Consider the following 24,657-nt stretch of genomic DNA (forward strand, 5'->3'; position numbering starts at 1 on the left):
TAAAGCGCTCGGACACCTTCGGGTAAAGTTCGCGCTATATAAAAGTTCGCGCTATATAAAATCGCATAAATAAAATAAAATAATATACGGTCATTAGCAGTACATAGCCTCTAAAAGACTATATGATGATTCTTTACTAAATCAAATTGTTTGATTTCTGTATTATTTTGGGATCTATTTATCAGTCTAAAGGGCAGTTTGCTTCTCCAGTGCATACCCTATTTCATTTGGTATAGAGTGTTAGCGCTCGTATTTGACATCAACGGAGGTTAAAACATCTCCCGTTCCAAGATGGTCGCCTCATTTGGCTATGGCAAATAGCCCAGAGGTCACCATGCCTGCCTGTCGTGTTGTCCTTCGTCTATGTTGCCCCTCCAGCTGTCTTGAAGACAGAATGCACCGGCTTGGTGTGCTTCTGCGGGTGGCGCAGCTCCCGCTACTCTCCACCCGTAGTCTGTGTAGCGTCGCAACCGGATCACTTAGAGGAAGGCGAGGAGGAGCGCAGGAAAAGCGTCTGTCGAGGGCGGAGGGAGAGGGCGAGGAGCTGATATTTCTGGAACTAACCGAGAATCCCGCAGAGAAAGAGAATGACGTTACCGCTTACGAGCGGCGCCTGCAGCAGGAGTACCTGCGGCGGAAAGAAGAGGAGGACGAGCGTCGGCGGGAGGCGGAGGCCGCGCGGGAAAGCAGCAGTGCACAGGTGTACCTGCGCGGACTACGGCTGCAGGTGAGGGCCAGGCAACTGCAGCACGACGCGTTCCGTGGCGCTGCACTTTCTGGTGGGCAAGGAAACTTGCATATCAAAAACGCCGAAAAGATGCACCAGTTCATAATGACGTTGATGGGCTAAAAACGACCCGAAAAACAAACTCGTTTTCTTGTGCCTGCCATTTATTCTACAAAAATGCAACGTCGAAGCGCTGAACCGAGCGCGGGGAGTAGAGAAGTAATGTAACTATGGGATCAGGAGAGAGAAAGTGAGGGGAGAAGATAGAGGGAATGAGTTGTTGGCGTAAATGCTGATTTTGTAGTACTTACCTCATCGTATCAGAATCTCACTAAATGGAGCGCTAGGCATTGTTGAAACTGCCCTTATGTTCTGACCAACAGTGTTGAAATTAGAAAATAAGTACTCCAAAAAGTATAACTGTGCGATTCTAGGCAGTGTTCCACAAGAAGTAGAGTCGGCGCCACCCAAGTGTTTGTCAGTAAGCAGGTGCTATTTTTTACAAAGATTGTAATTGCATTTATATAGCGCTTACTACCCCTGACGAGGCGTCAAAGCGCTTTTTCGGCGAGTAACACGCTACTCCGGAACCCAAAAAGGATTAGTGGTGAATTAGTATAGGGAAATATGAAATTAATTGGAGCGGTGTACATGTTAGTCTATTATTTGGGTTGAAAAGGATAGTGGAGGGATAGAAGAGGGAAGTGTTTGCGTTTATATAGCGCTTGCTACCCTTGATGAGTTGTTGAATCGCTTTTCGGTGAGTAGCATTCTAGTCCGAAACCCAAAAAGGATTAGTGGTGTATGAGTATAGGGAAATTAATTTGAGCAGTGGGCATCTTAGTCTTTTATTTTGATTGAAAAGGAATAGTGGAAGGATAGAACGGGGGAAGGGTCTAGAATTCTTTTTTGGGGGGGGGGGTTCGTAGCAGTACGAGAGGGTTTGGGATGAGTAAAGGGGAGGGGAAAGGGTTTAGAAAGGCTTGTTTGGGAGATTTGAATAGTAAAAGAGGTATGAGATGATACAAGTAGGGGTAGTGGAGGGAACGGTCTAGAAAGGGTTGTATTGGGGATCATAGTAGTGGTATGGGATGAGTGAGAGAGTAGAGGATATATTGAGACAGGTGTAAGGGTGATAAATAGGACAGTGCATAGGAAAGAGTAGTAGAATGAGGTTTAAGATATAGTCAGAGAGTGTGATAGATTATTAAATCTAACCATTTGTCTGCCCCTAGAATACTGCCCTAGCGCACACAGCGTTTCATATACCTATTGGGCATGTGTTTCAGCATACAGGTGTCCAACATAGGTCCAGGACGTATGGTTTTTGTGACAAGCACTTATTTATCAGACCTGTCCCTTTTAGATTACTTGTATATAAATTCATCATTCCTAAGAATCCGTCATGGATTTACTCCTCCTGGACCTAAGTTGCACATACATGTGTTAGTGAGTCTGTGGAGCTCATGTGCATAGTGAAGGAATCCTAACCATAGGGGATGGCAGACACAGCCTCTAAATCAAGAGGCGTCCAGTATTGTGTGGATGGACAGATCCTACATTTAGATGTAAACAATGAGTACATTAAGCAGAAGGTTCCCTTAGTTATCGGAATGTGCAAGGGCCCTAACAAGTAGCTGAGTCTTGAATTTTTCTCTCCTGGAATATCGCTTGTCCTCAGAAGAACTGCAGGAAAAATGGAAGCAGTTTCTTAGGGTCGCTTCAAGTTTCTTAGGAGATCCGCTCAAATGGGCCGACAGAAACACAAGAGGAGCGAGGGTAGTATTAGTAACTTAGCCAGTGCTGCATTGAATGCAACTTCAATTACATGCACCACATTTGGAGTTTGTGTTGGTAAGGCGTTCTTGGAGAACACTTCTTAGTTTGTTAGCTCTATTAAAAAGCTCATGACTTACAGATTCATCTGATGCTATGTGATAAACTTGACCAAGAAAAAACATTACCACTACCACCTGGACTGGCAACCGAGTGAAGCTAATCATGTGTTAGATGAGATGGCTCAACTCAGTGGTACATCAATGATAACCCAATGAACTGAGACCCTGAAGTTCTACAGACATGAAAAAAGCAATTACAGTGTCGAGTCCAAAAAGGTATTAATGGTGTAATGTCAATTAGTGTTTTTTCTTCTTTATGTGGGTACATGATGGTCATTACTTCCTGTCTCTTGTGTAATATGTGGTTAACCTCTTCCGCGCTACCGCGTTTTCCCGCTGTGCGCTGGATTTTTAAAAATCCTGCGTTACGTGACAAAGCCAGCTCGTCATGCACGTAGCGCAGGTAACACCCATGACGAGCTGGCTTTGTCATCCGCGCGGAAGGGGTTAAAATCCACGTTTGTAAACATACTGCATCAACATATCTCGATGACAATGTATTCCAGCCATATAACACTGGGTAACCAATTAATCGACATAGGACAGTAGCAGACAAATTCACTGGTAATATTCAAGAGATGCATATAGTCTTGCCACACAATTACCAGAGACCTTTCCCTTTTGTGCATTGCCTGATCAGTAAGGCTAGATTCAAAGAAATGCACAGATTGCTACAGAATAGAAGATGTATGTATCTATGCACACCACACATACAAAACACTATACAAGACTTTTCTTTACAATATAATCATCCAAACCCAAGAGTGAGTGAGGACGACAGGAGAAAGAAAAACTGTTATTTGCAATTATAACTAACACGTAGATTGTAAAATGTTCATAAGAAAGAATTGTAAGACATGTAGGGCTGGTACTGCAAGGGGTGAAATAGTAGGTGCAGAAAAAGTGGTTAAATAGTTATGTTTTCAGTTTTCTCCTAAATTGAAGATCTTTACACCAGACATCTTTGGGAACAGAGTGCCACACCAGAGGACAGCTCATGAGAAAGGCTGATGTGGCTAGGTGAGAATTAAACGTCCTAGTTAAACATCTTAGATTGTCTTTAATCCTTAGGTTTTTCTTTTTGCCTCCTGAGATTTTCAGATGAAGTGAGCCTTGAGAGGTGTGACAAGGCTTTTTTTTTTTTGTAACAGTTCAGTGAGGCGCTGATATTCCTTAGTAAGTGTTCGATACCGGAGCACATGCATAATTGTTGGTTTAGTTCATCCAAAAGCCTAGATATTTTACCTTGGGTGAGAAACTAGGAATTCTAAGAGCAATTCTTTATTAATTGTTTTTATTAAACTGTGGATATTACCATAAATTCAGTTACTTATGGATTGAGTTTAAGGAAATTGTTGACATACAGTTATGTTGATTTGATAGCTATGTTTTAAGTATACATTTACCTTCCATGGAAGATATTTCAATAGAGAATTGAGTATTGGCCACATATCAATGACTGAAGGTGTCGGATTCCTCAATCAAGATTCTCAGAGCTACTGTTTACAAGCAAACGAACATAGGAGAGAGAATGAAGACCTGGGTAATGCAACAAGTGACCAAGCCATGTTTGGAGGAGGAGTTCCCCATTGGGATATTCGCCCTTTAAATCCCATGTGTGTCATGCAGATGTCTAAAAGTTTCTTTTGGAGAACTTTAGCGAAGGTTACCAACAGTCTAGAAAAGAGTCCTGTGTCACTTGTGTACGTTTGTACACCACTGTATGTGTGTGCTTATGTGCAAGATAACATTTGAATTTTTGAATTTGAGTCGGATTTCTAAAGCGCATAGCTACCCGTGGGCGTCCCAGTGCTGTTGCTCAACATGCTAGATCAAGGGAGGGGGGATCATCAGGGGAAGAGCCAGGTTTTTAGTAACCTACGGAAGGCCAATAGGTTGGTTTCACTTCGGATATTGAGGGGAAGGGCATTCCATAGCTTTTGAGGCGTTGTATGAGAAGAGGCGTCCCCCTGAGCGTGTTCTTCTTATTCTGGGGACACTGGCCAGGGAGAGGGTACTTGATCTCAGCTGTCTATTGGCTTTGTGAGGTTTGATGAGCGGTCTCAGTATGGGGGGGCCTCTGCCGTGGAGGATTTTGTGCGAAATGCAGAGGGTTTTGAAGACCTTTCTTGAATTGGGAGGCAATGCAGTGATGTGAGAGCAGGTTTAGCGGAGCATCTGGGCTTTGTCCCAGTGAGGAGCCTGGCTGCTGCATTCTGGACGTGTTGCAGTTTGTTGATGACCAATTTTGGGGCCCCTAGGTACAGGGCATTTCCGTAGTCCAGTCTTGAGATGATTAGGCCCTAGATAAAGTTTTCTGGACTGGAGGGGGATTAGGGGGAGGATTTTCCGTGCTGTCCGCATGAGGCCAAAGCATGTTCCAGCGGTTTTCCTCGCTTGGGCTTTAAAGTTGAGGTCTTGGTCAATCCAGATGCCTAGGCTCTTGATTTCCTTTTTAGGGGTGGGGGGTGTTCCCATGCAGGGCGGCCATAGGAGTGTGGTAGGGAGTTTACATGGGTCGCCAAGTAGTAAAATCTCTGTTTTCTCCCCATTAAGTTTAAGGCGAGAGTCGCTCATCCATTTTGAGATGTTCTGAAGGCAAGTGGCTAGGTTGTCCAAGCATTGGGCCGACTAATTTAGGGAGACGACAAGTTGGGTGTCGTCGGCATACATGACTACCTTAATGCCAAAAGGTGTCACGATATCTTCCAGAGGAGGGGACATATACACATTAAAAAGTGTGGGGCTCAGGGAGGAGCCCTAAGGGACCCCACACTGAAGGGGTAGTGCTCTGGAATGAGCATGCCAGTCAGCCACCTCGAAAGTTCTATGCTCCAAAAAAGATTTGAGCCAGGCCAAGGCGGTGCCAGTGACTCCCACTCTGTTCAGCCGGTGGATGAGGATGGCGTGGTCCACCGTGTCGAATGCAGCGCTCAGGTCCAAGAGGATCACTGCTCCGATCCCCCTGCATCCAAGATGGTTCTTGCTTCTTCGATCACGGCTATGAGGCCGGTATCTGTGCCCTGCCCTGGTCTAAACCCTGTCTGGGAGAGACGCAGGAGGTCATTGGACTCCAGAAAGGTGGAGAGTTGTTGATTAACAATCCTTTCAGCCACCTTGCTGATACCGGGGAGAAGTGAGATCGGTCTAAAGTTGGCCAGATCTGAGGGGTCAAGGTGGGATTTTTTCAGCAGTGCTCTGATTATGGCCCTTTTCCAGTTGGGGGGGGACAGTGCCTTGGTTAACCCCTTGGGCGCGGCCGCGATTCTGCGCCTGTGCGGCCGTTTTAATAAGTGGGTGGGTTCATGACGGCCCCCAGCCGTCATGAGCACACGCCCACCGTGATGCATGACGGCTGGGGGCCATCATCAGCATGGAAGGGGTTAAGGGAATAATTGATTAGGTTGGTGAAGAGGGTAGTCACCGTGGGGGCTACCAGTTTTAGTTTATTCATGGGGGCAGGGTCTGTCGGAGCTCCGCTCTTAACTGAGTTTAGGGTGGCTAGAAACACCTCCGTGGTTCCCTGGGAGAAGGAGTCAAGGCAAGGGGCATCGGATGCCATAGGAGAGGAGGGCAGGTCTGGGAGGATGTTGAGGGTGGGGAGGGTTTTTAAGATGTTGTTAATTTTAGAGGAGAATACCTCAGCTAACTGATTACATCTGGTGCCTGAGGGATCAGCAATAGGCTGTGGTTCAGGGACTTTCATCAATAAACGGATGATACGGTAGGTTTCTTTAGAGGAGTAGGCTGCAGCTTGTATTTTTTCTTCGAGGAAGGCAGCTTGGGTGTTTTTTATGCTGGCTTTGTAGCGCTTCATGGCTGCTTTGTATTCTCCTTTACTCTTTGCGGCCCAGTCCTTTCTCCATAAGCGTTCAAGCTTTTTACAGTTTTTCCTTAATTCGCGCAGCTCTGGTGTAAACCAGGGAGATTTAAATGTTCCTTTCTTACTGGGGAGAGGTTTATTAGGCAGGACTGAATCAAGGGATTTTTCGATCCAGGTGCGGAGTTGTCGATCCGCTAATGCCGGGTCTGAATCGAGGATTTGAGCAGTGGCTGCAAGTTTGCAAGTCCAGGCTACTGTGTCTAATTTTGGCCATGCGCTGGATGGAGCCTGAGGGGGGGTCTGCCTGGGATTTCGATGGAAATTTGATACTTAAAGGGGATTATGTAGTGGTCCCACCAGGGGACGGGAAGGGGCTCTTCTGCAGTCAATACAGGAACATTTGAGAAAATAGAATCCAAAAGGTGGCCCTTAGCGTGAGTAGGCTGATGGTTTTTCAAGTGAAGGTTATAGGAGGATAGGTCTGCTTTAAGGTCTTCCACTGCTTTGTCTGACAGATCATCAAAGTGGATGTTTAAGTCTCCCAGGGCAGTGAAGTTGGGGGATAGACAGACATAGGAGGTGGTAGCTTCCACTAGGGAATTGCAGAACTGTCCTTGTGGCCCTGGCGGGCGATAAACAAGGATACCTGAGAATATTTTTAACGGGGAAAGTTGAATTGAGAAATTTATATTTTCGCAGTCCTGAATTAGGCTGTCCATAAAACGGCAGGACAGATGATTTTTGTAAATGATTGCGACTCCGCCTCCTATCCCGGAGAGAGTCTATCGTGACGTTTGATTAAATATCCTGGTGGCAGTGTTTGGACTATACTAACAAAAACGAGGAGTGGGGGGTCTAAGGGAGTTTTTAAGACCAAGCCCAGGCTATTATGCCCTAATAATCAATTGTCAAACACACAGAAGCCTGGGGGTCTAAAGTGGAAGTCAAATGCGTACTCTAAGCTAGTGAGACTGGAAGCCACGAAAAGTGTGCAAAGTAACCATACAGTCTTATACCAAGTAGGTAACTCAGCGCATCAGACCACTTGCAAAAGTAGGTGAAACCCAAGGTCCAGAGATGGATTCCCATCAAAGTCTTGTAGGTGATCAAATGTTATCATCTGGTCATCCAATGGTTGGGCTAGTGTGTCTCTTGATCACTGAGACTGCTTCTAGACCCACCGTGAAGGACTGGGATCAGAGCCCACGATTGCCTGTAGACCATGCGTATGATCACCAAATGGGATTAGGTGCAGTGCAAAACAAAAGGAAGTGAGTGTAGTGTAAGGGTTAAAAATAGAATAAAGAACAAACAGCGAAATGACTTTAATAGCTGTAAGCCTTTTTCTGATTAAAAACACAGAACAGCGCAAAAAAGCAGTGTCCACAAATAACTGCTTATGGGGCCGACATGTTTCTGCCAAAACGGGGGAAACCCTCCCAAGGCTTTCTTCAGGGCCTCTGTTCTCATAAGGATTTGTGCTACTGCTGGTGCGTGCTACACAGATAAATAACCATGTAAACTGTGACTAAAGCAAAACATAAAGGATATGTGTTTCTATTCCTCCATGCCAAATGGTGTATCATTCACCTACAAAAAATGCAAAAATGGTGTAAATGCAAAGGGTCACACAACTTGTAAGAAAATTAATAACAAGGAACAAATTCCTTACTCACCCATAGTGGCAGGGGATAATACCTCACCTCGCCTGGACCAAGCTCAGGGTGAAGGAGGCCACGCTCTACAAGGGTAAGGGAAAAAGGATGCTCACTTTGAGGGAAAAGGGGTGACTCTACTCCTCTCCACATTCAAAGGGTACCTATAGTTTCCTACCCTCAGAGCCCTTAAAAACCATCAACTCATCAAAAGGCTCACCCACAACACTCTGGCTTAGCAACTAGCTCAATCAGTAAACTACAAATTAGTCAAACTAGTACCCCAGACCAGCACCTCCTTACCTCGCCGTCGTTGCCTCAGGCGGTTCCTAAGGTTGGGGGAGGCAACGACTGAGAGGCGGTGGCTGTCTTATAAAGGGCATGGCAGGTAACTCAATTGCCTGTTTGTCCAATCGGCTCGAGTTGAGGACAAACCTCTAACCTATCAGGGTGCTCGAATTTCGAAAACTCCTTCTTGTGTGCATTTATCCCAAAGGGATAATGTAAAAATGTAACAACACTCACCCTCTATTGCTCGGATGTATAGAAAGCGTACTGCTGACAGGAAACGAGGAACCCCTAGTCAGACATTTATATTCGCTACGCCCTGCCGCGAAATGAACTACAAACATGGCGTTGTTTACAAAAGCGGTAATCGTCAAATGTTGTGGGCATCACGTGATGGCATCTCGCGAGCTTAAAAGAACTACAGGATTACGTCACTGTAGTCAATTCAGTAGTCACTACGCGAGGAAAAACAGAGTCCACTGTGTTGTCATCAGGTCATTTAGGTGTATTTGGGAGTGGTAATGGGGGTTGTAGTGACTCTTGTCAAAGACCCCTAGCGTCTAAAATCAGCCGTATCGGGGGATCATGAAGGTGACGTGATCACGCGAGAGCATGTGAAACTACAGGATGACCTCCCAATTAAAAAGGTTATAGTTCACATTGAAGCGGGGGCAATAGACCAGTGAAGATAAACAGTGCTCACTGGGTTGATATACCTCTTTTCTCTATAGGGATGCATGGGGCTTATAGTGACTCTAGTCAAAGACCTCTAACATCTAAAATGAAATGATGAAATCAGCTGTGTAGCGGGATCACGTAGGTTACGTGATCTCGCGAGAGCATGTAAGACTACAGGATGATCTTACAAATGGAAAAGCTGTAGTTCACAACGAAGTGCGGGCCAATAGACCCTCGAAGATTAGCGAGGCTCTCTAGGTTGATATACCTCTTTTCTCTATAGGGGTGCAGGGTTACCTCCACCAATTAAATACTGAACTTTGAAAATACATTGGTTCTTACGCCCTAAAACTGGTGCCAATCTATTACTTCATGGAAGAAGCATTGGCAGGGTGAAGATCAAATCAACCGCTAAATGGTATCTCATAGTGGGTCTTATTACAGAATGGTAGTGTAATGATCAGATCAACCGCAGTTTGTAAAAACTTAAGTCCCACAGATGCTAGTCGTGCAACCAGAGTATGTGAAGGCTCATCACTAGCCAGAGATTAGTATGTGCTATGAAGTAAGACAAATGTATATGCTTGACATATATCCCTATGAATGTGCAATCTTATTGCTAGTTATCCAAGATAGTAGGTTAAGTAGGAGATATGAGAGCGCTCAATGTTCTGTCCATTTTCATGAGTAATGAGTCAGTCATAGCATAGTCCAGGGTATTTCATCGTTCAAACCCCGGATGTCTGAGGATAATTTGAAAATCCATTTTTGTTCCCTGAAAAACAGGTACTTAGAAACGTCAGTAATGTGGGAGGGTATGAAGGGCTCTTCCAAAACCGTCCAGGTGAAGTCAGTTTCACTGTGATTCTGCTCAATGAAGTGTTTGAGTTTGGAGACACTCTTTTTACATCTAAACGCTCTTTTGTGCTCTAACATCCTCGTCCGAACTTTTCTCGTGGTCATGCCTACGTATTTTGCTAGGCAGGGACAGGTAAGCAAATAGATCAGTTGTGTTTGTACTATGTCAGGGTCGGATGCTGGGGTAAGCCACGTTTCTGTGAGAAACAGCACCTCTAGTTCTGTCTCCTGCAGGAGCAGGTTGATTTCTGTGCTATGTTTAGGTAAGGACCTGCAGTTGAGTAAGGCCATCTTGGCCCAGTGCTTCTTTGGTGAGGTGGGAGCTTTTAAGCTATATGAACAGTTACGGCATCTCGTTTGTCGTTCTTCTAGGGAGATCATGTGAAGGCAATGTACGGAAATGGTATTCCTAAGCTGAAGGAGAGTTTCTTGTGTGTAGCTAATGGGGGACGAAATTGATGGCATATGGGACATAGGCCCATGGTCCGGTCTGGCGCAGACGGGCTTGCCTTCGGCGCGCCCGCTGTGCTCGTCCGCTGCGCTTCCTGGAAGCGTGGTCATTTATACAGGGGATTGGCAGGCGGGGCGATTACTAGTCTTCCGACCCACTCCTCGTCCAAGATGGCGTCCCCCCACCTGACTGTAGCCCCAACTCGGCTGCAGGTGTGAGAGTGAAGCGTGTGGGCAAGTGCGGCACAATCGCAGCAGCAGGTATTTTAAAAAGGTTCCTTCAGTGCAAAACACAAGTAAATAGTGAGAGTATTGTTTTTTTAAAAAGTTTTTAAAAAACGAAGAGAGCTTCCGCCTCCGGGATCCTGTACATGCAAGTTACACATGTTAGTGGCAGCGCGTCTTTTATACATATTGCTGATCAAGTTATATATCATTAAGTGTTTTGCAAGAGTGAATGTATTACACAAGATTGTGCAGTAGGATAAGAGCCAGCGCAGCTCCAGTGTAGAGCTGGTTTGGAGAGTTGCAGGTTAGACGGTAGATTGTATGCTAGTGTTGATGAAGTGGGCTTACAGCTAGATGCCACCTTCCTAATTAATTGACTAAGGGAGGTGCAATAGTGAGGCAGTCTAGCTTTTTTCTGTCACACATTCTTTCATGCCCACATTTGGGAGCAGCAAAGAGGAAGATTTTAGAAAAAATAGGTTAGCGGTTGGTTCCTCGTCGAATTTAAGTAGAGATAATTTTAAGCAGTAGAAAGTTACAAAAACCTTTTTGGGCTCTCATGCCTAAATCGTGTGTTGGCATATAAACAAAAAGACCATATTTAAGGCAACTTTGAAATTTAATCTCCAGTGCTATCCACCTATTTTTATCCGGCCAGTCAGCGTATATTTGGTCATATCAGTGTGTATTATTTAGTCGCTGGACTGAATCACCACAAAATGGCTCTAGCCACAGGTTTCTGTACTAATATTTTAACTCGGTGGCTAATTGCTTTTTTTTGTATAGATCCATGTTGTAACCTACTTGCCACAAATTCCAATCCTAATAATATAGGTAAGTGGTTTATTGTGTCTACTACACAAATCTGCATCTAACCTGCAAGTCACACGTTTGAATCTTTTCAGGTTTTAATACTTTTGTTTTTTTATGTTTAATAAATTGAGCCCATTTGAGTTGGGAAGTAATTAACTTTAACTGCTGAACTGCAACATTATTTTGGTTCTGTTGTATGCTACGTACATTTCGTTGTTGTGATTACACACATAGACCTGCATGTCCTACAGACAGAGCTTGTATAAGGGCACTCCATGAGGCCTCTCGCAAATGGCTTTTTGTTTTTTCTCATAGGCTGCTTAGCCTAGATGCTAGGAGTGGCGTGGTATGCTAGACCTTACTCCCCATCGGGGCACAACTCAGACAAAAGAAATTTTCAATTGTTAAGTAATTTGGACCGGAGAGTGCTGGAAAAAGGACAAGAGCATTTCATCACAGAATGTGTCGCTGGATGTCTACCCACTGCTTTAAGGTCAACCCTTCTAAAATTGAGATCCACTAATACCCATTTTCAACTTCTCCCATAACCGAGTTCCCATTTTCCTTTACTCTTGAGATCTTTCTCACGTTGCTTTTTACGTGCAACGTCAGGTCTTTATTCTAACAGTGACAGGAAGTAGGCTACCTTTTTTTTCTCTCCACAAAACGACCTAATTTGTTATCTGTTTCTGAATGGCCACAAAAGGCCCACCCCACCACGAGCCTCCTACCAAAATCCTTTTTTTCCATAACAAACTGGACTACTGTAATCGTCTTCTTCCTAGATTTTCGCAGCTAATCCTCCAGTTCTCTTTAAAAAAATTCATCAAGATGTTGCCTCTGTTGTATGGCTTATCCATTGCACCGTACATCCATCTCTCCTATCGTCTTTGGCTGCCGGGCCTACCTCTGGTCACTGCACAAGTTCCAGCACCTGGTTTTGAGTTCAGTAAATGCTTTCACCTCCCTGACTTGCGGAGGCAATGGTTGAAGGCACACCCAGCTGATCCCCACCCCAGTTCCTGTCTTTTCAACGACCATACCATATAACGCCTAGATTTTTCCTACTTTGTGTTCTGTGCTCAAATTACACTTTACTAATAGCATGCCCTCCACTAGTGGTTGTTTGTCTCCCGATCTTCCTTATAGTAGCCTTACAAGTGGCCTGTTACTCAAAGTACAACCTTAGTCTGGAGCCAAAAGGAAGTCATCCTCGATCCAGTGATTCATTGAATAAAAATCAGTGATCGCTTTTTTTTAATTGACTGAGATATTATACATTTTTGCCACCTTCGTTTCCCTCACTCTTGTCATCTAGTTATTTGTATCTCTCTATCATATTTTCACTTGTGCCAAAACTATAACTACACATTGCCACGCAGTGATAGTTTCATTTATGTATACAAGGTTCATATTTGCAATGTCACATAATGCACAGGTTTAAGGCAGCATATCCAGTCTTTTAATGGTGTCATTTGATATTTTGAAGGTCAAAGTGTTGTTTAATTCTGGTCACATCTTATTCGTTGGAGAAAGCATTGTACCCCTTTCTCATCAGTACGTGTCTCTTCCTCCTTGAGTTCCAATAAGTACTCGATATATTTTCCCTCCATCCCTATTATGTAGCTTTCCCTGAATCATCATAGAACGGCATGGCCCTAGTTCAATAATTTGCCAGGTTGGCACCATATCTTCCCTTTGCCTTCCAGTGACACACACCTTCACTGGACGTTTCCCCCCCGAGAGCACAGATATCAGCTTTGACAACTTTGTTGGTACCAATATTCTTCTCCAGTCACTCTCATAGTAAGGTTTGAATTTTGATTTTGTTACAACCAGCTATAACTAGAGCACCTTGTCTTCTGAGATCAAGGTATTGCAGCATGGATCCTCTTTGTACGTTTGCAACAGAGACTTTCCACCTATCCCCCCCACAATGTGGTCATTTATAGCCATCTTGCAAGGTGGGGGTCCTCTTCCTTGAATTCTTTGACTCTGAAACCTAGATTTTGGAGTTTGATAATTATTGCAGTGGCATGTCACTGGTTGGAGAATTACTTTGAACTCTGCCTTTGGACTGAGGCTTACCTTTTGTATGTATGCACTGTTCCTGTAGCAGAAAAATTTGAAAGGTGATAGCTGAAAAGTAGCGGAGCGCTATACATGTCGAAAGGAAAACTCATAGTGATATTGTTTTTAAGAGCAACAGTGTTCTTAGAACAGACGTGAGCTGTGGCGTGAAGTAGTAGTCTATGTCTGTTAGAACAAAGCTACCCCATCCTGTCACTTGTTGAATGTATTTTTGTCTTTGAACCTGCTGCTCTTTTACCAACTCTTCAAAAGGAGGAGATGGCAAATTTGCACTTTCCTTACCGAGAGGGTCCCTTTGATACTATGTGTTAGCAGCATCAATGCGCTTTTTTAAGAGATTGTGGACTCTAGACGAGCAACATTAGCACAGGGTCAAGAGCTGCTTTAATGGGCAGCCACCAATGCTGCTTCTCTTATTAGAACTGTTAGTGCCTGTAGGCAAGGCCACTGGAATTATGCGATTCTGGAACGGTTTTTTTTCTCATATTTAAGAATTTGCCACATAATCCATCATCTGTTGCATAACCTGCAGATTTTAACAAAAACAATGTTTCTAGCTCAAACGGATCAAGTTACTAAAACGTGACATGTTTGAACTCCTTGGCAGGCGCCTCATGAAAATTAAATGTTTCTAGTTAGTTCCTTATTTGTGTATTTAGTTGTTAAATTGGTACTAATGAGGTGACCTGTTGAGGGGACCTATTTGCCCAGATAGTATGACCTGGAGTACAAGTTACAAAATAATGAAGCAATACTATATAAGAACTTGATGCATTGTGCTACATTATTTGCTTCATAATGAAATCAACCCTGATTCATAACTTGGTGCTCCCCTGCCACATAAACCCAGTGGGCTAACTTGTAGGTAAGACCATGATACAGTAGCTATTGAGCCTGTGAGGGATTCTTTCCTCTTCACCCAGTACTGTGCCCCTGGAATGCAGAGCAGCTTCTATACATTAGTCAAATAGGAGCGAAGTGTAGTGCTCTCTGTTGGGGGATGACCTTCCCAAACCCATTGAACAGAGGGATAGTAACATCAGAACCAAAAAGGTGGTAGAGTGATGAAACAGTTGACCACCTGTAGGTCACCAAAATGATGTAAGGCATACCTACCAGAATTAAAAGAAAACGTTAGAATTATGGGCATGGAAACATGTCAGCAAAAGGAGAAGTTACCTTAGCCATTGTAAGGACTATTGAAGGATCTTGGCCACACAGTTGTAAGTTTACTCAGGTGTGTGCTTATCTTTAAAATTAGATTAGCTGTAAAATAACTAGCATCTACACCAATAACATGTGAAAGTAATTATGTTCTCTTTTCTTCTTACTATGAAGGCAAAAGCACTACAGCCGTTCCTGAGAGAAGTTGATGAGGACTTTACTACTCCAGCTAATGGCAAGTCTTTACTCGAGCATGACATTGAGTTAATCGATGAACATTCTCTGTCTGTGCCCAGCAAACCGAAGAAGAAGAAAGGGGAGCATAAGATCTTTGGAACCCCAGACCCACTGGCCCCTGTAAGTGGAGAACAATGTCCTGGCTGTGGAGCCACGATGCACTGCAAGGACCCTGCTTTGCCAGGCTACCTGCCAAGTGAGAAATACAGTCAAATCCTGAAGCAAAAGGAGGATGGGGAGAGGCCTGAGAAAGCTGTGTGTCAGCGATGCTACCTACTTGTCTATCATCAGAAGGCGCTGGATCTTTCTGTACCTCATGAAGAGTACCGGCGGATTGTGAGCTGTATCCGTGACCAAAAGGCTCTAGTCTTATTCATGGTTGACTTGCTTGATCTGCCAAATTCGGTCATTCCTGATCTGACTCAGATTATTGGAGAAAACAAACACATTTTGGTCCTTGGTAATAAAATAGATTTGCTGCCTGGAGATTCCCCAGGCTACCTAAAGCGCCTTAAGGAGAGGGTTCTAGAGTACTGCAATGAAGCAGGCATTAATAGCAAAGATAACATCACTGATGTGCAGCTCCTCAGTGCCAAAACTGGGTATGGAGTGGAGGAATTGATATCCAAGCTGCAGAGATCATGGAAGTACATGGGTGATGTGTATTTAGTCGGAACAACAAATGCTGGCAAATCCACGCTCTTCAACACTCTACTGCAATCTGATTATTGCCGGTCCAAAGCCTCTGAAATAATTGATAGAGCTACCATCTCACCATGGCCGGGTAAGGAATTTTGAGAGTGCAAAATAAGTATCACATTTCATTAGTAAATCAAATACTTATTTTTCAAGTGTTCTGTTGACATATGAGCAGAAATATCAAGTTATTTGCAAAGTGAATTGTGTAGATAAAAGCTGTTTGGGCTTCTGTTCCATTCTATCTTTCACAGAAGACGTCTGTGGTTCTCTTCAGTGAGAAGAGATACGACACTCCACTCAACACCACTGTACTCTATTCTATGCCACTCCAAACTACACTGCGACATTCCATTCCCCACCACTGTACTCCAATCCACTCTACAACACTACTTCATTTTACTCCAGTTTTTGCCCCTCCACTATACTCTAGCATTCTAACTCACCACTCTTCAATACTGTCCTCGACCAAACTCGCCACTCTCCTCTGTGCCACTAACTTTTAGCCATATTGAACATCAGCCATGTTGGTGTACAACAAGGCTAAAACACATTGGCAAAGCCAATATCTGCTGTATAGTGGAGACCTGTTGGCTTTCCTAATGCTTGTTTCCTATCATTTTCTAACTATGGGTATATGTTGTTGCATTGAGGCACGTTTGGCCTCAGTGTTTGCCTCTAACAGCATCTGTTTGTGTATGTGCATCTGGGTCTTACCTCTGTGCATCTAGGTGCCTGTTCAGCTACCTCATGGTGTGGGGGAGGGAAAGTGAGGGATCTAGATGGGATTGCACCTACAACCCACTTTATCCTAAAACACTGATGTGGTGCTCTAAAACCCAAACTCTGCATGATCCGCATCAGTTCAGAACTATCTGCTGTGAAGGTTTTGTATTAGATGTAGGGCTAAAGCCATACATCCCTGCAGAGAGCACACTTCGCCACCCCTTCTACATTTCTAACCTCGACAGTTTCATTGTTCGCAGAGTGCTGCAGGCTGCTCTCCATCAGAATCTGGAACTCTTTGAACCTGGAACTCTTTGGACCTTTGCAATCTCAGCAGTGAAACAGGTTCTAGGTCTGTGTCACCCCCTCCAACAGAAGCGTCACTGCATCACAGACCTGGATGAGTGACAAAACTACATTCACAAAGTGGTGTATCTGCCACAAGAATCGCTCACCAATGGATATTCATGAACGTTTCTGGAGATGATTCACAATCTGCTATGATAAAAAAAATCTAGTCCGTGATAACAGCATAACTTACTCAAAACAAAACCCATTGCCTCCCAAGGCTGCCAAGGTGCACTGCAATGAGATGTGCACACTGCAACGTTGTCGGCCATCCTTCATGTTCACGTATGCCTGGTCAAGTCAGGAAGCCTCACCAGAACGTTTCTTGCCCCTTGCCTATATGCTGTGTCTGAGAAGCAGTCAGCTGTTGTATTCTTTCACATTCTATGCTGGAATTTAAATAAAGTTCAAGAGGAACAATATCCTTGCATATTGAGGAAATCGGTGAGCTTGAGGGATACCTTTAACTTCGTAAGATAGTGATGATGCCACAGAGGATGTGCTTCCTGCGTTCCTGCCTAAACCTGCTCCGGACACTCGGATCCTGATCATAAGCCCCATCCCCTGTTCAGGTTGATAATTTAATGGCTAAATCCTTTCATTCAGAGGTTGAGCTAGTTTCCTTCTATAGGTCCTCTACCAAGCCCAAGTCTATTGCAGCTGCCTCTACCAGAACATAGTGTTTCATGTTTATAAAAAAAAGCAAGTTCTATTGCTGATACTTGACCTTCTTTGAACTTCAGTACTTTCGGCCTATTACCTAGAAAAAAGATGAGACAAATACCAGTCAGGACCAGCACTGGTACTGTCCTTAGCAGTACTGGTATTAAAGGTTGTCCATCCCAAAACTTTGGTGCCTTCCTTCTCCAGTTGATGGTTACATCATTAACATTTATCATTCAGATTGTCTCTTTCTGTCTCCTGAGCAATGTCTGCAACTTCCCTCCGTATACTGGGTTTGTTAAAAAAAACATAGACTTACAAACATTCAGCTTCCCAGACCAGGGGTACGGAATGTATATCAAAATGTTGTGAATCATTTGCTCTCTCTGGTTCTCTTTCTGTACCCACATGGCCTCATTACTAAGGATTCAGAAATGTCACTTCAGTCTGTGGAGGAAAATACTTGATTCTCTAGCTACGTGCTTGGATACAGTCAAATACATTCCAGTGTGATGAAGGCAATATAACTCAAGCCCTTCCTAAAAATGCTCATGACTCAATATCGCATTTATAACCTCATTAACCAGGAGGATTTCACCTCACGTGGCCCCATTTCAGTCTGTGGAAGTTTAATTTGAGTAGCCTAGGTTTTATCTGAAAAGGGGCACCCTGTTCCATGCACAGGTGATGAATCAGCACACCATACCCGACTGAAGTTCACACTCTGAAAGAAAAATGTTTGCAGGCGCTGAATTTTTGTAATACTTCTACCTCTGCTCCGTCTGGCGTGTTTTTGAAGCACACTCCATCTCTCTTCCATTAGTCTCACATTCACTTCCAGTCTCGAAACAGTACCATTCATCTTTGAAGTGACCTCATTGAAAAATCACTATTTAACAAGTTTTGGCTCTAAATACTGGGCAACTTTAACAGATGTAGGGAATGTGGCTGCTCTTCTGCATTCCTTTGTCTTCCTCAAAGAACCTTGGGCATAGGGAAATCCATGAAACCAGTGCTACTTAAACTCTTCCCCTTCCACAAGGCAAATAAATGCCGCCAAGATACTTACGAACCATCATCTGCACTATTGGAACTTAATAGGCTTTTTTCCGTTGGATTCTGCAAAATAGTTTCTTGTTTGACTCGTTGAAGGAAACGAAGCTGCTCCACAGCAGCTGTACACATGTAAGGATTTGATAGATACAACTGCTCAAGAAATGAATGGCTCTGTCTTTTCTTTCTCGCTCTCTTGCTTTTTTAAGATATCCAAGGCACAAAAGAGGATTGGCAGTTGATCGATAATCCTTATTCTTGCCATCTATCAACAAACTCTGGGATAAATATAAAACATGAACTGTCACAGTTGAATCTTTGAGTGTCATCTCTTGATTCCTTCATGCTTTTAAAGCACAGTGCTTTCCAGTACCCCCTCCTCCAATTCTAATTTCATGAAAGTTACACCGACTGCAAAGGAAAAGCAATCCTATTCTAAATACAGCTATTTGTTTTTCTAATCTACTTCTCGAAACATTCTTATGTCCAAGATTCAATCAACTACTTAATCCAAACTCTCCTCCGGTAGGCAGGTTTCCCTATTTCCCATAAAGGAGCAAACCTACCCAGGCAGCAAAAGAAACCCTTGCTTAAACCACAAGCTGTCTCTGATCACTCCAGCCCAATAGGGCTTGAAGACAATCGAAAAGGCCATTCATTCAACTTCCATTCAGTCCCGTTTACATCTCTGCCAGTGGTTTCAGAAAATATCTTCAAGGCTATTTACAAGAGATACAAAAATGTCATCTTCTCCATGGCGTAATAAAATTGGTACTAGAAAATTGCAAATCTTGAGTGCTAATCTGGATAGTTTAGAGGCAGTGTATCTTGGCGATAGATGATGATAGTGGATCTCCCGTATTTATCCTTTCACACTTCTATTAAGGAAGGTCATTGCTGATATCCAATATGTGCTATAGGTCTGCATTATGATGATATGTGCCTTCTCTGTAGATGCCGCTTAGTCCCAAGAGTATTCATCTTACTGTGTTGCCCTCTCGTTTTGTCCCACAGGGTATATCCATACTTCTACCTGGACATCCTGGGTTTGCGCCCCTGGATATTGACGCAGCCCTAATGTATCCTCTATATGTAATGAGGCGCTTTTCGCGTGCTCCCACTCAAGGAATTATTGTATCCAGAGCTTAACTGGAGTAGGGCCTGAGCTCTTCCACCTGCTGGTAATGAGCCGTTCAGCAGTTATGAAACCTAGGTCGAGGAATCAGGAGGTAATCCTGTGCCTTTTGGGCCTGGGAAACAGCCCCAATACGCATGCCTCCCATGTGTGTAACTCTAGGCGTTCTGTACAGGTGCATACACGAGATGTGATATCCTGCCAGTAGGTGTGTACAGCAGGGCAGTGCCATAGCATGTGGAGCAGATCGGCTACAGCCTCAGCGCACGGGGGCAAGCTGAGCCTGTCCGCTAAAAATCTAGATTTATTTTGGCAGGTGTTAGGTATGCTCTGTGTACGATATAAAACTGTATGAGCTGAAATTTCGCGTCCCTTGGTATGTGTGTGGGTCCTGCCAAGATCCAAGATTGATGTCCATTCCCTATCTATCCAAGGGCGACCGTGGTCTTCTGCCCATTTGGCTTGTAAGTGTGTGATTCGAGATGTTGTGGGTGTCAGTAACGATGCAGTTAACCAATGTACAATGTGGATACCCGTCCCCATGACCTGTAAATGTTGTACTACTAAGTGTGATTGGGTTTAAGTTGTGAGGTCTCCCCATGTTCGCGTCAGCGTAGCCAGCAACGAGTTGTGTAGCAGAAATTGTCCCGGGGGCAGGTCTGCCCCCCGCCAGTTCTTCATAGGTTAAAAAGACTCCATCGCCATACAAGTCGCTCAGTGTATGCAGCCCAGCCACATGCCTGGATGAGTGTTCCGCTCCAGACGTGATAGCACTGTGTCTTGGTGTGCCTAGAAGAACAGGCACATACGGGATAGTCCGCTTGAGAGATAGGCTCCTTCGGTAGCAGCGGTGCATGACAGCTAACAGCATAGATCCTGGTGCAGTGGCTTTAGTGATCGAATGGAATAGGTGGTGAATATTAGGAATTGTCCAGGCCGGTAGTGTAGTGGCAGTGTTGGACATCTGTAGGCCTGATGGCCATTTGGCCACCCATTGCAGTTGAGCCGCCATATAATATAATTCCGATTTCAAGGCTTTATTCGTGGAATATACTCATAAAAGCACAAACATGCATTTAAAATACGTAATAATAAAATGTTCCTTGTTTATAAAGACTATTTAAAACATTTGTACATACATGAGCAATAAAAGAAATTATTTAGTATATATTTGCACATTTGCACAAATATCCCTTGATACCCTAATTATGTTACATTGGAAGAGATTGTCCTCCGTCTAATAGACCAAGCCCACCCCAGATACTTTGCTGTTCCTAAAACGATAGGCATATCAGTGGTGGTACAAATGATTCGTAGTGCCTCAACACCCCTGGATGTCCCTAGGTTTCTGCACACAGGAGTTAGCCAAACTCTTCTTGGGTGGCATAATCTTTGCACACGAATAAAAAGTGACCAGTGCTTTCCTTAATTGCACCACAACCCGGGCAGGATGAGGTAGTTACACTCCTCCACCTACCCGTCAATGATCTCAGAGGGAGGGCACCTGATCTCAACTGGAAGAAAAGCTTCCCATCCTCTGGGTTTGTAATACTGTCCCAATATAGTTCCAGTATAGGACACAGTTTGATTTCTAGGAAGCGCCCCGCCATTGTGTCTGACCTCGTTCTACTCCAAAGTTTACCATCTATCCAATCCCAGTATACACTTTTGATTGTATTTTTACTTGGAAAGGGTTCTCCAGATGGATTGTCCCATAGTTTAGAGAGTCAGAGGTCCCCTAAAGCCGCTCTAAGATTTTTTTAACCACACTATTTTGTGGAAGATGTCAGCTTTGATTATGGCAAGGAACCCCTCTGCGTAGTGCCTTATCTCCGGGGTAGTCCAGAGGCGTCTCCAGTAAAGGATCGGGCGCAATCGCGCTCGGTCACTAACTGATCTTCTCCCTAGATCAAGACCAAGCGGGATCAGTGGTGTACTCTGGGGGAGACCTGTGATTCCCCTTAGGAACCTATTCTCCGATATCTGTAGAGGGAGAAGCCTATCAAAGCTCCATAACTCTGCCCCATATAGAGCAGACCCAATAGCCTTAGCGTCATATACTGCTAGGACTGGTTTTATGGGCTTTGATTTTGACTTTTTGTGTTCCACCCGGAGTACCCCCGAAATCTGTTGGTGCCTCAATATCGCCATTTCAACATGCTGGGACCATTTTAGATTATTTGCTATCTGCACCCCTAGATATGTAAATACAGAAACAGCCTCTAACTCAGTTATTCAAAAGTATTTTGGGCCGGGGTCTACTCTTAGATGAGGAGGCCATCAGCTTGGTCTTACCCACGTTAACTTCCAGGCCATGTTCCCCACAGAAGAGATCAAAGATGTTTAGGGCTCGCTGCAAGCCTGGCGGTATTTTAGATAAAACCAACGTATCATCGGCGAACATCAGGATCGGAACCCTGACGCCCGCCAACGAAGGTGCGTCGACACTGGCATCCAGCTTCCTAGCCACAATTCCGTTAATAAAAAGGGAAAAAAGCAGGGGGGCCATAGCACACCCCTGTCGTACTCCGCGTCCAATTGGGAAATCGGCAGATGATTCGCCATTCGTGCCCCACTGGACTTTGGCGAAGTTACATTCATGTAGCCTCATTATCAGGGTGAGCAACTCAGCTGGAAGGCCTATATCACTCAGGACTGCCCAGAGCTTTCTCCTTGGGACCAGGTCGAAGGCAGCCCGCAAGTCAACAAAAGCGACATACAGGCTGCCCTCGCCAAGCACCACCGTTCCCCACTGCAGCAAAGCAAAACGAAACACCTGATCGACGGTGCTTGTTGCCCGCCGGAATCCAGCCTGATATGGGCATTTTCCTCATCTACCCAGTCCATTAGCCTGTTTACCACCATTCTCCCCACCACTTTTTGGATAGTGGCAATCAAGCTTATCGGCCTATAATTGGCCGGAAGGGACCAATCTCCTTTTTTATATATGGGTATAATAGTTGCTCCCTTCCATAATTCCGGGACTACTGTTCCCTTTGCAATTGCATTTCCTAAGAGAAATATATACCTAGCCCACCTCACCTTGTCATTTATAAAAACATCAGAGGGTATCCCGTCTAAACACTGGGCCCTTCCCCCTTTGGCAGCGCCTATTGCAGCTTCAGTTTCTTTGATGGAAAATAAATTCCCTGTAGGGAATACAGCTGAAACTACCTTCACGTCATTAAACTCTGTTGACTCAGCGTACTGCGGTTCAAAATAATCCACCCAGGCACCCTCTGCGACATTGTTATCAGGTTTGTTTGGAAGTCCTCCTCTACCCCACTTGACAATATTCCAGAACAACCTGGAATCCTTCGCCCCTGCGGCCTCCTTTAGCTCAGCCCAGTGGTTTTCATCCCATGTTTTTTTTGCCAGTAATACACAAGCCTTATAGTGCTTCCTGGCCTCTCAATTGCTACCTTATCCCTATTCCTAATTGCACATCCCAAGCTTAGCCTGGCTTCCCTGCACTGGTGGTTATACCAACTAGCTGGTTTAGGTGGTTTTTTCCTGTTTGTATTACTGGACCTCAAAAAATGCGGTTTTAGAGTGGAAAAGAGCTTGTTATGTATGTCCGTTATTTCCCTTGAACCTGGGGTAACAGGATTTGCAGCCTCCATAGCAGCGATTGCAGTATCCACTTCCGAACGTATAAAGTTCATAGCCTCTGCATTCGCTAGTACCCTCGGCCAGTTAAGTCTGCGCATGTCATTGGCCATAGTAGGCATTAGGCCATCCACCAATCATGAGACACACAGAGGGGATTATGGTCACTTTCTAGTCTACCCTCAATTTTCATGTCACATACAAACTGCCACAAGTTAAGGCTGCAAAGGACATAATCTATCCGATTTTGACCATGACCATTGTCGAATGTACAAGCACCTTCCCTGTCGCCCTTCGTCCTCCCATTTAGGACTCTCAAACCATGTTCCAAGCAGATGGCATTCAGTTGTAATATATCTTTCGTCCATCGCTTGACAGGAACCAGATGTAAAGTCGGAACACCCCACTGTGTATCTTCTTCATGCCCTAGGGGATCGTCCGAACTATCCAATGGTTCAAAGGTCCTATTTAGGTCACCAGCTACTACAACTTTGTTACCCAAAGACTGAGATTCCAGGGAAGTGGACAGTGCCTCTAAAATGGGAGAGCTCCCAATGGTATTACCCCTGGCATAAATGTTATACAAATCTATCCCTCCACACTTTTCTGAGGTTATTCTTAACATTTGGATGTCTTTACAACCCAGATCCACCACTTTGATTGTCAACTGAAGGCATTGCCTAACCCAAATAGTCAGGCATCGGTCGGCCCCTAGAACCTCTAATGGCTGGAATTGAAAAATGTAAATAACCAGGAAGAAATATAGGGTCGCAAGCCCACGTCTCCTGGAATAAACAAAGATCGAAACCATTAATGAAATCAATCCAATTTTGGGACGCCAGCTTACTGTTCAGCCCCGCGATGTTCCATGAGAGGAGCTTCCCGGGGCTGTCCATAGATAACTCTCCTTTACAGGACACCCTAGTTCCATTTCGCCCATCCCCCCTCCCTCGGGTGGTATCCTCCATGCTATGATCAACCTCCTGGGTGTCCACGGTACTTAATATAATTGATACCTCTCTTTCGGAGTCCCCGGAAGTAGGAATACACTCCCCACAAGTTTCATCCAAAATCATAGTCTCCCCACAAGTTCTTATTTCATTTGATACCACATTTTTGGACAAAACAGTTAACATAGGTTTCCCACATACCTCCCTACGGGACATACTTTCCCTGTTGTTCTGGCAGTAATCGGAACTTGGTCAATAGCTCCACCCTAGATCATTCATTACTTCAAACTGATTATACATTAAGTTGCCCCGTTGAGAGGGTACAGTAAAAGGTGCAAACCCTTGGGAGGGGAAGTTATTAAAACAACCTGGTTCACTGATCATTCCAAATTGTATACCTGTTGGTCTTGGGTAAAAAAATGTAAGATCAACAACACCAATTCCACCACTACTTGGGCCCCAATATAATTCCATATTTGGTGCTGCCAACCCTCCTTTCTCCATAGGTGCATATAATGTATCCAATGCTACCCTGCAACACCCAGTATTCCAAATAAATTTGCACAT

At 44.4% G+C, this 24,657-nt stretch overlaps 1 protein-coding gene across 1 annotated transcript in view; it reads left to right on the top strand.

Moving 5' to 3' along the window:
- Positions 1-334: 334 nt before the first annotated feature.
- Positions 335-24,657, top strand: part of NOA1 (nitric oxide associated 1) — a 73,589-nt gene continuing 49,266 nt past the window's right edge. Inside the window, exons 1-2 of the mRNA XM_086961977.1 lie at positions 335-727; positions 14,848-15,694. Coding sequence (XP_086818103.1) covers positions 335-727; positions 14,848-15,694 — 1,240 coding nt within the window. The remainder of the gene's footprint in view (positions 728-14,847; positions 15,695-24,657) is intronic.

Source organism: Lissotriton vulgaris, chromosome 3_1 (genome assembly GCF_964263255.1).
Source record: "Lissotriton vulgaris chromosome 3_1, aLisVul1.2, whole genome shotgun sequence".
NCBI classification, from domain to species: domain Eukaryota; kingdom Metazoa; phylum Chordata; class Amphibia; order Caudata; family Salamandridae; genus Lissotriton; species Lissotriton vulgaris.